The following is a 12500-nucleotide window of genomic DNA, read 5'->3' on the forward strand; positions in this document are numbered from 1 at the left end:
TTATTCCCTGTGTCATTTTCAGCCGCTTATCTGGAGTCAGGTCGCGGGGGCAGCAGCCTTAGCCAAAAGGCCCACACTTGCCTCTGCCCAACTTGGGCCAGCTCCTCTGGGGGAATCCCAGGGCGTTCACTGGCCAGCCGAGACATAGTCCCTCCAACGCGTCCTGGGTCTTTCACTGGGTCCACTCCCAAAAGCTGGAGATGACGTTCTGATGAAGCCAACAGGACCAGATCACCTGCAAAAAGCTGAGACCCGATCCTCAAGCCACCAAAACAGATCCCCTCAACACCTTGAATGTGCCTAGAAATCCTGTCTATAAAAGTTATGAACAGAATCGGTGACAAAGGGCAGCTTTGGTAGAGTCAAACTCTCACAAGAAACAAGCCCGCCTTACTCCTGACCAAGCTCTGACACCGGTCATACAGAGACCCAACGGCCCGTATCAAAGGGCCATGTACCCCATACTCCCAGAGTACCCCCCACAGGCCGCCCCGGGGATGCAGTTGAACAATTTCTCCAAATCCACAAAACACAGATTGAGTGAACTCCTACGCACCCTCCGGGATTCCTCTAAGGGTATAGAGCTGGTCCAGTGTTCCAACACCAGGACAAAAACCACATTGATCTTCCCAAATCTGAGGTTCGACAATCCGATGGACCCTCCTCTCCAGAACCCCTGAATAGGCCTTACCAGGGACTCAGACGCGTGATCCCTCTGTGCTAGGGAACACACTCTGCGGTCCCCCTTTCACTTTAAGTATCCTGACTCAACTTTCCTACTTAAATGTTATGATTTCGTTGTATGAATCCAATATTTGGCTTGATGGCAACATCTGGTGGGAATTTTGTGTCCATCGCCCACTTAGAAATACCATTCCTAATAAAAATGCTGATTGTCAAATACCTATATTCCCTGCTTTACATACAAGGAATTTGTTCTGTTGCACTTTTATAATTAGTGCAATCCCATCTGCATCAAATCACACAAGAGGACACAACAATTACCTCACTTATTTTTATTTATGACCGCTTGTTTGTATCATGTGTTGTGACAGTCATTGTGGCCCTTTGTGCTGAGTTTTGCATCTTCAAATAAAAATATTTATGAAAGTGACATTCCAGTTAGTTTGTGGAGAGACCACCTGAATTTGGGTGGGTGGGGTTCTGGGACATAGGGCATCCTGTTTGTCTTTACTGTTAGAGTCGCATGGAGGCGAGCGGTGCTGGTGACTGCAGCTCCTGATCCAGCAGCCGAAAGAGCATGGCACTTTTGTTGCTCTCCAGAGTTTGTCCCAATGAGCGGTAGAGCTGAGCCTGCAGGTAGTGGACATCCCGCAGCCTCTCCTTACAGTTTAGCCTAGAGAAATAGGCTGCAGCCTCGTTTAGAGAGCCGACAGCCAAAAGGGCCAACTGCACATCTACCAGGACCATAAACAAAGATAATGTTATAATATTTAAGAGATGGATTCTGGTAGGAAGTAGGTTTGTAGAGGTGTGTTTATTACCTGGGTGACCTTGTCGGTTAGGTCCAAACCCAGCCACAGCCATCTGACAGCGAGCCGCCAGCAGCATGGCCCGTCCTTTGTCTATGACAGCTCCGTGGGCCAGAACAGGCTCCATGGCTTCATGAAGAACACTCAGAGCCTGCTCAGGAACTCCTAGCATCAGCTAAAATGCAATAAGAAACAAGCCTGAATTACACATTTCAGTTATTTGCAAAAAACAACCTAATGTTTACATGTTGCAATGTAAAACAAGAGTGAAGCGTAGAACTACTGCAAATGTCACAAACTTAAATTCAGAGGACAGGAAATAGTTTCTAATGGGACCTGTTTGAATTCCTTATTTGTTTGACTCTTCTAAGAGAAATTCTCCCTGATTCTCCAACCTGACATCACAAGAAAACGACCCGGTAAAAGCAACACAATTTAGACCGTGTCTAAGTAATGTCTCCTGTTGAGGCTGACCTGAGTGACGGCCAGATGAAGGGCCGTTTCTGAGACCAGAGACTGAAGGTGGTGCTGTCTGGCCAGAGCCAGGGCCTGCAGCAGGACAGGAAGAGCTGTGGAGAAGCCGGACGACTCCCAGTGAAGCTCAGCAGTGGAGAGCATCACTCTGGAGATCACAACAATGTAGACAACAATCAAAATGTGGCTCAGACCAACTCCCGACTTTTACAGCACATACCCCAACAGCCAATTTAAATTCACAAGTCAATGGTGGACTAAGCTTAGTTGTTGTAAAGCAGGAAACAAAAGAAAAATTAACAGAAGAAGGAAACCTGATGATCATCTCTGTGCATCTGGTCTTCTCACTGTGGACCTGCAGACGCTGTAAGATGTTGTACGCCTCAGTGCTGCGGTTCAGTGCACTCAGAACTTGAGCTTTCCTGTTGTTAAACGCACGGTTACTCGGACAGCACAACGGATACGGGTACGAAACACCAACGCGTCGGTGGTACCTGTAGAGTCCTTCCGTTTTATCGAGGGCAGAGATAGCTTTCACTAGTGGCTCAGCCAAATGGTACTTCCTTTCATTCATGTGTTTGTCAAACTGAATTTTCAAATCGCACAGCATCCAGAGCTGAATGGGGAATTAAGATAAACAAACATGTACTCTAGTATTTTAAAACGAACACAACAGAATAGCACGTTTGCACAAAAACAAATCAACTCTAAATGCTAATTCTTACTTTGTTTAGCAGCATAATTCTTATTAAAGCACACAACTTATTTAGAAAACTGTAACACATGTAAGTAGCGTACAGACTGTTACCAGGTAAACAGCTGACAAAGATCAGCAGACTAATAATAAACAATGAAAAAAGAGATTTTTTTTTTGGTATAAACTCTAAACAGACACTAACCAGCTTTGACCCTAACAACTAAACAGTAGGGGTAGACCCATATAAAGGTCGGTTGATATTGACCTGTTTTAGCTGGTGTAGGTACCAGATCGGCTCGGGGTCCTGCGCCTGCCGATGACATCACACTACGGCAAACCCGCTCAGCTTTCACTCATACGTTTTGGAAAGAGTTCAGCAGTTTTGTTAACAAATTCTTGTTTCTTACAACTCAAACGTTTCCTTTATAACTGTAATTTGTTAATAAAACACCATATTGTCTTTGTTTTTCAAAGAACATGAAACTTCATAAAACCAACATCAGACTGCCAAACAGCCCAACACTCCTTATCTGGGAACGTTTTTTCATGTATTTACATCATTTTTCTGTTTGTATAAATGTGAAAATCTTCTGTTTAATTTGTTAGCTCTTATGTAAATAAATCAGTTCATTCATTCTAAACGTTGCTTGCCGTTTGTTCAGTAAAGTTCTTTTCTTTTTATTTTGTCCATTTCATCTAAATCATGAGCTGCCAAGGCTTTTCGTCAGGTGATATTTTTGCTTTAATTTTGTTTTCCTTATTTCCCCAAAAAGTGTTTACACCGACCAGAATCTTCAGTGTGAACGTGCCAACGTAACTTTTCCGACGTGGTGTCGTAACATCCGTAAGTCCCACGTTCAGCCAATCACCTAGTGTGATGTCATCGGCAGGCGCCAGACCCCGAGCCGATCTGGCAGCCTGAGCAGATCCGGTACCTACACCGGTATGCCTCCTTAGTAAAGTCCATTTAAAGTCAGGCACATCCCCAGGCAGCTACATCTATTGGTCTAAAACACATCTTAGGTGACTTCTCTCTTGCAAATATAACTTATAGCTGAGATAAAAAATACCTTTGCATGCTGAGTGTGAGGAGGAAACTGCTCTCTCAGATGATGAAAAATCTCTGAAGCAGCACTGAACAGGCCCTGCAGCAAAAACAAAGATACGCGAGACAAGAACAGTGAAATTCAGCACCCAGGAGCAGGAGGGTGAGCCTGATTAATGTTCCTTACTTCTACACAACACTGGGTGGGAGGATTATTAACCTTCCCAGTGAGTGACTCACTGCAGGATGGAACACAGGACCACAAGATGAAATCAAAACATGTTACCTGCTCAGCGTGCAACTCGGCCAGGTGGCAGAGCGCCACGGCGAAGGCCTCTGTGTTGTTCTGATGGACCCCAAAGTTGACGGGCTCCAGACTACTCATGTTGAGAAGCAGCTGGGCCTGTTGCAGAGCCATGGTGCTGTACAAAACATGGGACATGCTGCCTGTGAGGCCTGTGTTTGTGCTCTTCGATCATCTAAAATGAGCAGAGGACGATCTGACTGAATTGAACATCCATGAATGAGGAGTCTGAGCGGTTCCACTGATCTGATGTAATGTGAACGAGGAAGAGCTTTTGTACTAGTGTGTGGTCATCGGTGAGCAGAAATGACAACTGTGTGTTTGGATGACACGGTGAAGAGCCTGACCTTTTTCCGTACATCCTCCATATGGAGGTAGTCTGAGTCAGGCTGATCTCGATCAGCTCCGACAGACTGTGCTTCCAGTGCAGGATGTCGGTGTCCTTCAGTGCGTCCATCAGCTTGTGGGCTGTCTTACCCTGCGTCGCCCCCTGCTGGACCAATGACTGAATACCCAGGGATGCCAAATACTAAAGAAAAAACCCAAACATGACAACCAATAATCCAGAGGTCTGGTTACATTGACATCAGGAACTATTTTTCTAAAATCTGCAGTAGCTTTGGCTCCATTTTCACAAAGACACAAACAAAAAAATTCTACATTTTAGTTACAAAACATCTCCTCATTACTGTGAATGGAATTTCTATGGGTTCTTCTACAAATATAATAGAACAGACCAGAAGAGGTTGTGTGAACAGACGCATTCAGAGCTGGTGAGGACTGATGCAGATTAAAATACAGCCTCTCTCTGACAAAAACACCTTTTCTTGACGTGACAGCAGCTGAATTTCTGTCAAAGGTTGTGCTCACAAACAAGCCTGACCAAAAAAAAAAAGTGATTTCTAACTTTTAACACCTTTATAACTCTTCACTGCATTAAGTGAAATGATCAGAAACACACCATGTTAAAGGAGTGTGTTTGGATTGAATTGGATCAGTAAAAAATTAAATAAAGTTAATTTTGAATTCACTTTCTAATATGCATCAAGCTGAAACCTCCAGAGAAATATTTTACAGACAAAGTGAATGTTTGTTGAAACAGATCATTTTGACTGGAGAACAGTGGAAGAGTTAATCATACAAGTTTTTTATGTAACAAGATGTTGATTCTGTAAAATCGTATCTCATTAAAGTGACAGTGTGTATTTTTCCTGGCGATGGAGGCAGTAGATACCTAAATCGTTGCAAGCAAGCAGTATTTTTGTGTTGGAGTAATACCTTACCAACGGATGCCCATTAGGGTCAAAAAGCACCGGGGAGTGCAAACTTTAGCAACATAATAGGCACATCAGATTCCCTTTCATCACTGACAGCAAGGGAAGACGTTAACGTGTAAAACAACAACATTTAAGAATGATGAAAGTTTTGTAACCGTTACAAATCAGTAAATGCATTTTTTCCTCATGGGCTCCCATAGAAGGAAACATGGCATCTAATATGGCGTAGCCCAGAGACTTACGCCCAGAACACAGCAGGCTCGACAAAGCGCCAAGGAACGACGAGCGCTTCTAATCGGCACCCTTGTTCACCTACGCTCTCGTTCACATCAGCTGCGAAGCACCACGAAGGCTCGCGCAGTGCAGCCATCGTTTCGACGTGAGCTCTATTTTTTCGTGAGCTGTGAGTGAGCCACGTCAATTCTGGCAGGAAGTCAAACCAAAGCAGAAGAGGCAGGCTGGGAAATTTAACAAAATAAAAGAAACATTTCTAAATAAAACATTACAATTGATAAACGTGATCAATTTTGTGTATCTAAACAGACTAGATGAAAATTAACACACACACACACACACACACACACACACACACACACACACACACACACACACACACACACACACACACACACACACACACAAGGGTGGGGTGGGGGGGTTTGGAACACAATAGGAGTGAGCAGAAGAACTTATTGAAAATTCTCGCCTGATGTGAACAGAGGAGGAGCGGACAGCGCACAAATTTCGTGAGCGATCTGCTTCGCGGCGCTTTGCAGCTGGCGTGTTCTGGGCGTTAGACCCGCTCCCTTGTATTTTAGACCTGATTTTTATGGTTATATGTTACAAAGCTACCAATATTTTTCAACAACTGGGCATTATTTCATTCATTTTCAACAACATTTTGATCGATGTTTCCAGAAATTAAAAGGTAAAACTACACATTGTCTCTTTAACACACAGCTGTGATGCCGGTTGGGACCAACGTGCATTTTCCACCACGTAAAAAGCTTTCAGCATGTTTGAGCGTGTCAGGTTTTTATTGCTCTGAAAACGAAAAAAGCTAAACAAACCAGAACAGAAACTGATGTGGAGCCACTAGCTGAGGTCGTCGAAGTCCTGATTATTGAGCCAAAGTGTTAAAGCAACAAACCAAAGTTATGCAAATGCAACATGATCTGAAACCTAATGCGTCACTCACTGGCAGGCAGAAATGAGCGGCCATTTTCACTGAATCCTCCATGAGCACGGTGCTGTCGGAGCCCTTCATCCGTTCCAGCGTGTAGAGCCAGCTCTGACAGAAAACACCAGTATGTAACTCACAGCCCAACATGGCAACAACACTAAAGTCTCACAAAACAAAAAGCGTTCTTTTACCAGACAGTGCTGCAGGCAGACGTGATCATTGGACTCCTGGGCGATGCGGATTGCTTCCTGTAAAGCCAGGTCAGCCTGCTGACTGACAGGAAAAATAATTAATTCTTCTGCGGAAAAGATCAGCCTGCATCACTTCCTCTACTCACTAGTGGCCAAAGCGGCAGTGCAAGCTCGCCAAGTTAAGCGCAGCATAGCGGAGACTTCGACCGTAGCCCTCGTCTCCGTTGCTTTTGCCCTCATTCCCAGACAGGATGAGCCGATCAAAATAATGTAGGAGACTGTGGGCTGAGAGGAAGATGTCCTGGACTCTCATGCTGTTCAGGTAGTTCAGGTAGTGCTGCGGAGAGAGAGAAGAGCTCCTGACTGACTGAAACCGCTCAGGTTTACTAAAAACAGTTCAAGGTTTCGGAGCTGGACCTCACCGCTTCTGCAAAATCTGGGTTAAACTTTAGCATGTTGTTGAGTTCTTCCTGCAGCACAGCAGGTTTTAGGGCTTTGTTTTCATCATTCTTCAGAAGATACGCCTGCAGACAGGTTGATACAATCTGAGCACTACAACAGCACAACTAAAGCTCAGGTGGAGTTTTAAATCTATAACAGGAACGTTAGCTTAAAACAGTCAGAACTCACTTGTCTCGCAAGGAAATATTCAGCTTGTTTTTGAGACAGAGGCCCTCTGCTTTCAGTGTTGTCACCTCTAAAACAAATACACGTGAATAAAAAAAATCATCCGTTCAAAGTCTGAAAGTGTTTATGGTTTTGAATTTAGAATTTCTATTTGTAAGTAATTTATTAAAAAAAATAAGAAAAAGAAAACTGGGGCACTAACTGAAGTTCTGATTCATGCAATGGGGTGTCCTGCTCTTCTTTGTCCATCCTGTCCCCTATGGTGTCTTCGGTGCTGGTGAGGTCCATATCAGAGTCATCAGCGATCAGCACCATCAGACCCATCTGCCCATCTGTAGGCTTGGCATAGTGACTGTGATAGTAGTGCTGCAGCAACTTGTACAGCTTGTATGCTTGACTGAAGGACAGTTTGTTGTATGCAAGGATCATATGTCTCATAAAAAGACCTAAAAGAAACACAGTTTAACAACAGATCAAACAGAGAAAGAACTTAATCAAACTCTAAAAGTGGTTTTGTGTGTTTCTCACCGACAACGCTGGTTTTATAAGCCTCAGAATCAAAAGCAGTGAACGGCGTGGGGAGAGTGGAGAAAAAGTACTCCATGTCCTTCATCTCTCCATCTGCTATTTCATGCAACCTTTACAGAACATGAAAAAGAAAACTGTCATTAATAAACTACAAACTACTGACACAAGCGATGGCAAGATTTCTCTCTTTCTTTGTAAAACTTTGATTTAAAATTCCAACCCGTGACAAAGAAAACCAGACTTGTTCACATGTTCCAGAAGATGTTTAGGAACACACCACAAAGGGATTCACCCATAACATGTAACTACTTGGCATTTCTGATTTTTTTTTCATCTGCAAAGAATCACTTACGGTCTCCAAACTCAAAGTCAGATGGTGTGTGAGCTCTCCATAAAACATGCGTGCAATTAGCAGAAGCTTTACCATCATGAGAGAGTGGTTCAGGGCGCATGAGACATCATTTTCACATGTGGATCAGCCACCACAGAGTCCAGACCCAAACCCCACTCAGAATCTAAGCGATGTGTTGCAGAAGCAGGCTTTGCTCAGTGGGAGGACTTTCCCATCATCATTACAAGATCTTGGTTAAACATATTGCAACACTCGATGGAAACAAGTCTTGTGACATTGCAGAAGCTTATCGAAACAAAGCTACAATAAACGTGTGCTAGAAAGCAAAATATTAGTGTGACCTTTTCTTGGTGGCAAATTATTTGGCCAGCAATGTGGCCCTTCACCAAGTTCAAATTCTCTTCAAATTGTTTGCAAAGAATATAAGATGAGTAAATAACATTTGAACTGCTTTTAACCACTTTAGAGAATAATTAAGATATTTCAGTGACCCAAGGGGTCAGTAGGTTATTGGAAGATATTCCAGAATAATAAAACAAGCAGCAGACCTGAGTTTGACGGCATAAGCAGTCTGAGGACAACACTCCTCCACTGTCTTGAGGAACTGCCCAAGAGTCAGATCTGGACCCTATATCACAATGGACACATAGTAAACAACAAGAGCAGTAATAATAATAACAATAATAACCATCATACTAATCATAATACCTGCTGAAGGGGTAGGATTAGTTTGTTCAGTCGTCTCCTCTCCGGTAGAGAAATCTTAGAAGCGGTCATCTCATACAGCAACGCCAGAATGGAGATTTTATACGGGGTGACCCAGTCCTTAATGCCGAACACATTAGCGTGAACCACCCCATTCGTCATCATGGGGTTGAAATACAGACTTTCATGCACGCTCGCCATCCCCGGAAAATGTACACACAATGAGCAGAAGATGTTGAAGCTAGCTCAGCGGCTAGCATGCTAACCACCGTCAACAAGTCCGTTTAAGTTTATAGAACGTGTTTAAGAAAGCAAAGTAGGGTAGTCCTTCACAACTTGTGGGTGAAATGTCTTTCGGACATTGAGTAGATCCTTTTGCCTTCTTACCCGTAGCTTACCGATGTTTGAAATGTTTTCAAACCGCCCTCTCTCTGTCGCATTTAAATGACGTCATTGTAGTTTCTTCATCTTCTTCTTCTTCTTTTGGAGTTTTATTGGCGGTTGGCAAACAACAAATGGTGCATTACCGCCACCAACTAGTGTGGAGTATGGTCTGGAACAGCAGCCTCAAAACAAAACCAAACAGGGAAAAAAAAAAAAAAAAAAAAAAAACTCAAAGTCTCCCAAACACCCTTGTCTCTCTCAAAAGCCGAAATAAAATCTGGAAACAGTCACTCCTTGAATTTTGTCTCAATAAATCAACAAGATCCAGTTTCACTTTCATCTGACTAAGAGTGTGAACCGTTGTCCTCCTTTCCGCCTGATATTTCTGACAATGTAATGTAACACGATATATAGTTTCGTCTTCTCCACAATAATCACATTTCCCTGTGTTATGTGTCCCTATCATGAATTATGTATTATTTAACCCAGTATGTCCAAACCTTAGTCTAGCAATGATCATCTCCTCTCTCCTCCTTCCAGTGTTTCTCATTTCTCCCACTCTTCTTTGAATGTCATACAACCATCTTCCCCTCCTTTCCTCCTCCCATTGTTTTTGCCATTTCTTCTTCATTTCTCGCCTTCTTATGCTCTTGATCTCTCTTTGACAATAGTGAATATCTAACTGAACCGATGCATTTATTGTTGCTTCCTTAGCCAACTTATCGACTCCTTCATTACCTCTGAGTCCACAATGAGCTGGAATCCATAAAAAAATGTTTTTTAAGTCCCATCATGCTTATTCTATAAAGTGTTAGCTGAATCTCTAGTAGTATGTCTGGTCTGCCTTCTGAATGGCTGCACTTTAAACTGGTTAATGATGAGCTGGAGTCTGAACAAATAACTGAGAATAATGGTCTGTTTTCTTCCACCCATTGAACAGCTAACAGTATTGCGAGCATTTCACCTGTGTATACTGATAATCCATCACTCCAAGGGCCCGTCGCCTCCTCCTCTGCCGCAGGCGCCGGCCTCCAAGGGCCCGTCGCCTCCTCTTCTGCCGCAGGCGCCGGCCTCCAAGGGCCCATCGCCTCCTCTTCTGCCGCAGGCGCCAGCCTCCAAGGGCCCGTCGCCTCCTCATCTACCGCAGGTGCCGGCCTCCAAGGGCCCGTTGCCTCCTCTTCGGCCGCAGGCGCCGGCCTCCAAGGGCCCGTCGTCTCCTCTTCTGCCGCAGGCGTCGGCCTCCAAGGGCCTGTCGCCTCCTCCGCCGGCCTCCAAGGGCCCGTCGCCTCCTCCGCCGGCCTCCAAGGGCCTGTTGCCTCATCTGCCGCGGGCGCCGGCCCCCGGACTCTGCTGATACCTGCCGCCTCTCCATCGTCCTCTGGGCCCTCCCTCCGGGTCCACCTCCCCCCGCCCTGCTCCTGGTTCCTGTGGGCATCTGGGATCCGCCCTTTGAGGGGGGGGGGGGGGGGTACTGTCACACCCTGTCCTGTCTTCTCCTAGGTTGTAGTCTGTGTCCCCGTTAATTGCTCCCACCTGCCTCTTGTTTCCCAATCACCTTAGCTCCTGCTCCTCGTGTATTTAAACCCCTTCTGTTCTGTGTTCCTTGTGGTGTCATTGTTTCATTGTCCAGCGTGCGTCCTAATAAACCTGTCAAGTGAATCCTACCTGTCTGCCTGCTTCCTCCCCGGTCTGGATCCTTGCCTTAGCTCCGCTTCACTCCGCAGCACGTCGTGACAGGTGTATGCTGTACAGTGCAGCGAGGAATGCCGAGACCTCTACATTGGAGAAACCAAACAGCCACTTCACAAGCGCATGGCACAACATAGAAGAGCCACCTCCACGGGACAGGACTCAGCAGTTCATTTGCATCTAAAGGACAAAGGTCACTCTTTTGAGGATGCCAACGTTCACATTTTGGACAGAGAGGACAGATGGTTTGAAAGAGGAGTAAAGGAAGCCATTTATGTCCACTGTGAGCAGCCATCTTTGAACAGAGGCGGTGGTTTACGACACCAACAGTCTGCCATCTATAATCCAATTTTGAGATCCCTTCCCAGATGCCTCAACGCCCACGCATATCCTGGGCCATCTGACCTCAGGAATTCACATGATAGGGTGGGGCCAGGCTTCACACTGAGCTCACCCGAAACTCTGGCTGAATAGGACGCACACCCACCCTCACACCTTGGCTCATGTGTTTATGTAGAAGATCATCAGGGGGTCTTTTTTCCCTCTTCGGGGGGAAACTCCCACTGGGTTTAAATCTGAGACTCTCCACCATTTGACCTTAGAACTGAAGAAGCCTCTCGGATGAGAGGTGAAACGTCTTCAAGCAACTCAAAGAAGTCCAGATGCTTTCCTTTCAAAGCTCATTAGACTACAATGACCTGGATGACTGAGAACCTTCACAGACATACCTGCCACGAACAAAATCCTGCTAATGAATCCGACACTAATGTGAGGTCAATTGCTGATTCTGTACCAGCTCTAATATTTAATCTTGTACCACTTCCATCATTCAAACATACATAATGTTTTGTTTCCATCAGTTCCTCAATAACTGCCCCATTCCTATTGCCCCATGGGGAATTGTGCGCATTGAAGTCCCCACACCAAATGACTTTTCCCTCTAAATGTGTATCTAGTTCATCTATATGTGGCACCTTCCTACCGGGTGGGTGGGCTATATTATATATCTACAAGATACAAAATCCCACCCAAGGATTACACCAGGTAAATTGAGAGCGTCTGCCAGAGATCAAAGGAATCAACCATTAACCACCGCACCGGGGTTTATTGAAAACACTAATTAAAACGTCATTAAAAAAAACAGGTTAGGCCAGTCACTATAAACGGTTGCCAGAACTGGGCCGGAGAGTCTGCAGCCTTATCTGGACGCTGCGGGGCAGATTCCTCCTCCTTCGGGACGCTTGTCCGCCACGCTGCCGGTTTCCTCTTCCCTCGATAGCTCGCCTCCTCCTTCAAGACGCGTGTCTGCCGCACCGCCGTTTCCCTCGATCGGCCGCTTCCTCCTGGAGATCAGTCACTGGCTCGGCCGCGTCACCACGCCACGCTGTCGTCCTCCTCTGTCGCGGGTCCACCTGTCAGTGAATTTTAACGGCAGTCACTGCTCGATCACACACACCGCGGGTCGCACCTTGTCACAGGCCGCTACTCACACGCCAGGGCAGAGGAATACCCTGCCCACATCTCCATGAAGCCTCGTCACAGACGATCGGT

The 12500-nt window shown here is 45.4% G+C and overlaps 1 protein-coding gene across 1 annotated transcript; it reads right to left on the minus strand.

Annotated features, from left to right (window-relative positions):
• Nucleotides 1–1001: 1001 nt before the first annotated feature.
• anapc5 (anaphase promoting complex subunit 5) lies at nucleotides 1002–9308 on the minus strand. Its single transcript, XM_015972061.3, has 17 exons — nucleotides 8880–9308; nucleotides 8720–8799; nucleotides 7820–7929; nucleotides 7494–7737; nucleotides 7295–7361; nucleotides 7087–7188; nucleotides 6811–7001; nucleotides 6665–6746; nucleotides 6489–6581; nucleotides 4361–4542; nucleotides 3996–4131; nucleotides 3735–3809; nucleotides 2462–2583; nucleotides 2282–2389; nucleotides 1968–2115; nucleotides 1506–1668; nucleotides 1002–1418 (listed from the first exon to the last, which is right to left on the minus strand). Exons 1-17 carry the CDS (start codon nucleotides 9075–9077, stop codon nucleotides 1198–1200), a joined length of 2322 nt encoding a protein of 773 aa, XP_015827547.3. The 5' UTR covers nucleotides 9078–9308; the 3' UTR covers nucleotides 1002–1197.
• Between the last annotated feature and the right edge of the window lie 3192 nt (nucleotides 9309–12500).

Source organism: Nothobranchius furzeri, chromosome 17 (assembly GCF_043380555.1).
Source record: "Nothobranchius furzeri strain GRZ-AD chromosome 17, NfurGRZ-RIMD1, whole genome shotgun sequence".
In the NCBI taxonomy this organism is placed as follows: domain Eukaryota; kingdom Metazoa; phylum Chordata; class Actinopteri; order Cyprinodontiformes; family Nothobranchiidae; genus Nothobranchius; species Nothobranchius furzeri.

Excerpts from the sequence above, each read along its gene's own strand:
- anapc5 (XM_015972061.3), bottom strand. The coding sequence starts at position 9,077 with ATGGCGAGCGTGCATGAAAGTCTGTATTTCAACCCCATGATGACGAAT. Across the intron at positions 7,362-7,493 it reads TTGCATGAATCAGAACTTCA|AGGTGACAACACTGAAAGCA; the intron begins GTTAGTGCCCCA and ends TATTTGTTTTAG. Across the intron at positions 7,189-7,294 it reads AATATTTCCTTGCGAGACAA|GCGTATCTTCTGAAGAATGA; the intron begins GTGAGTTCTGAC and ends ACCTGTCTGCAG.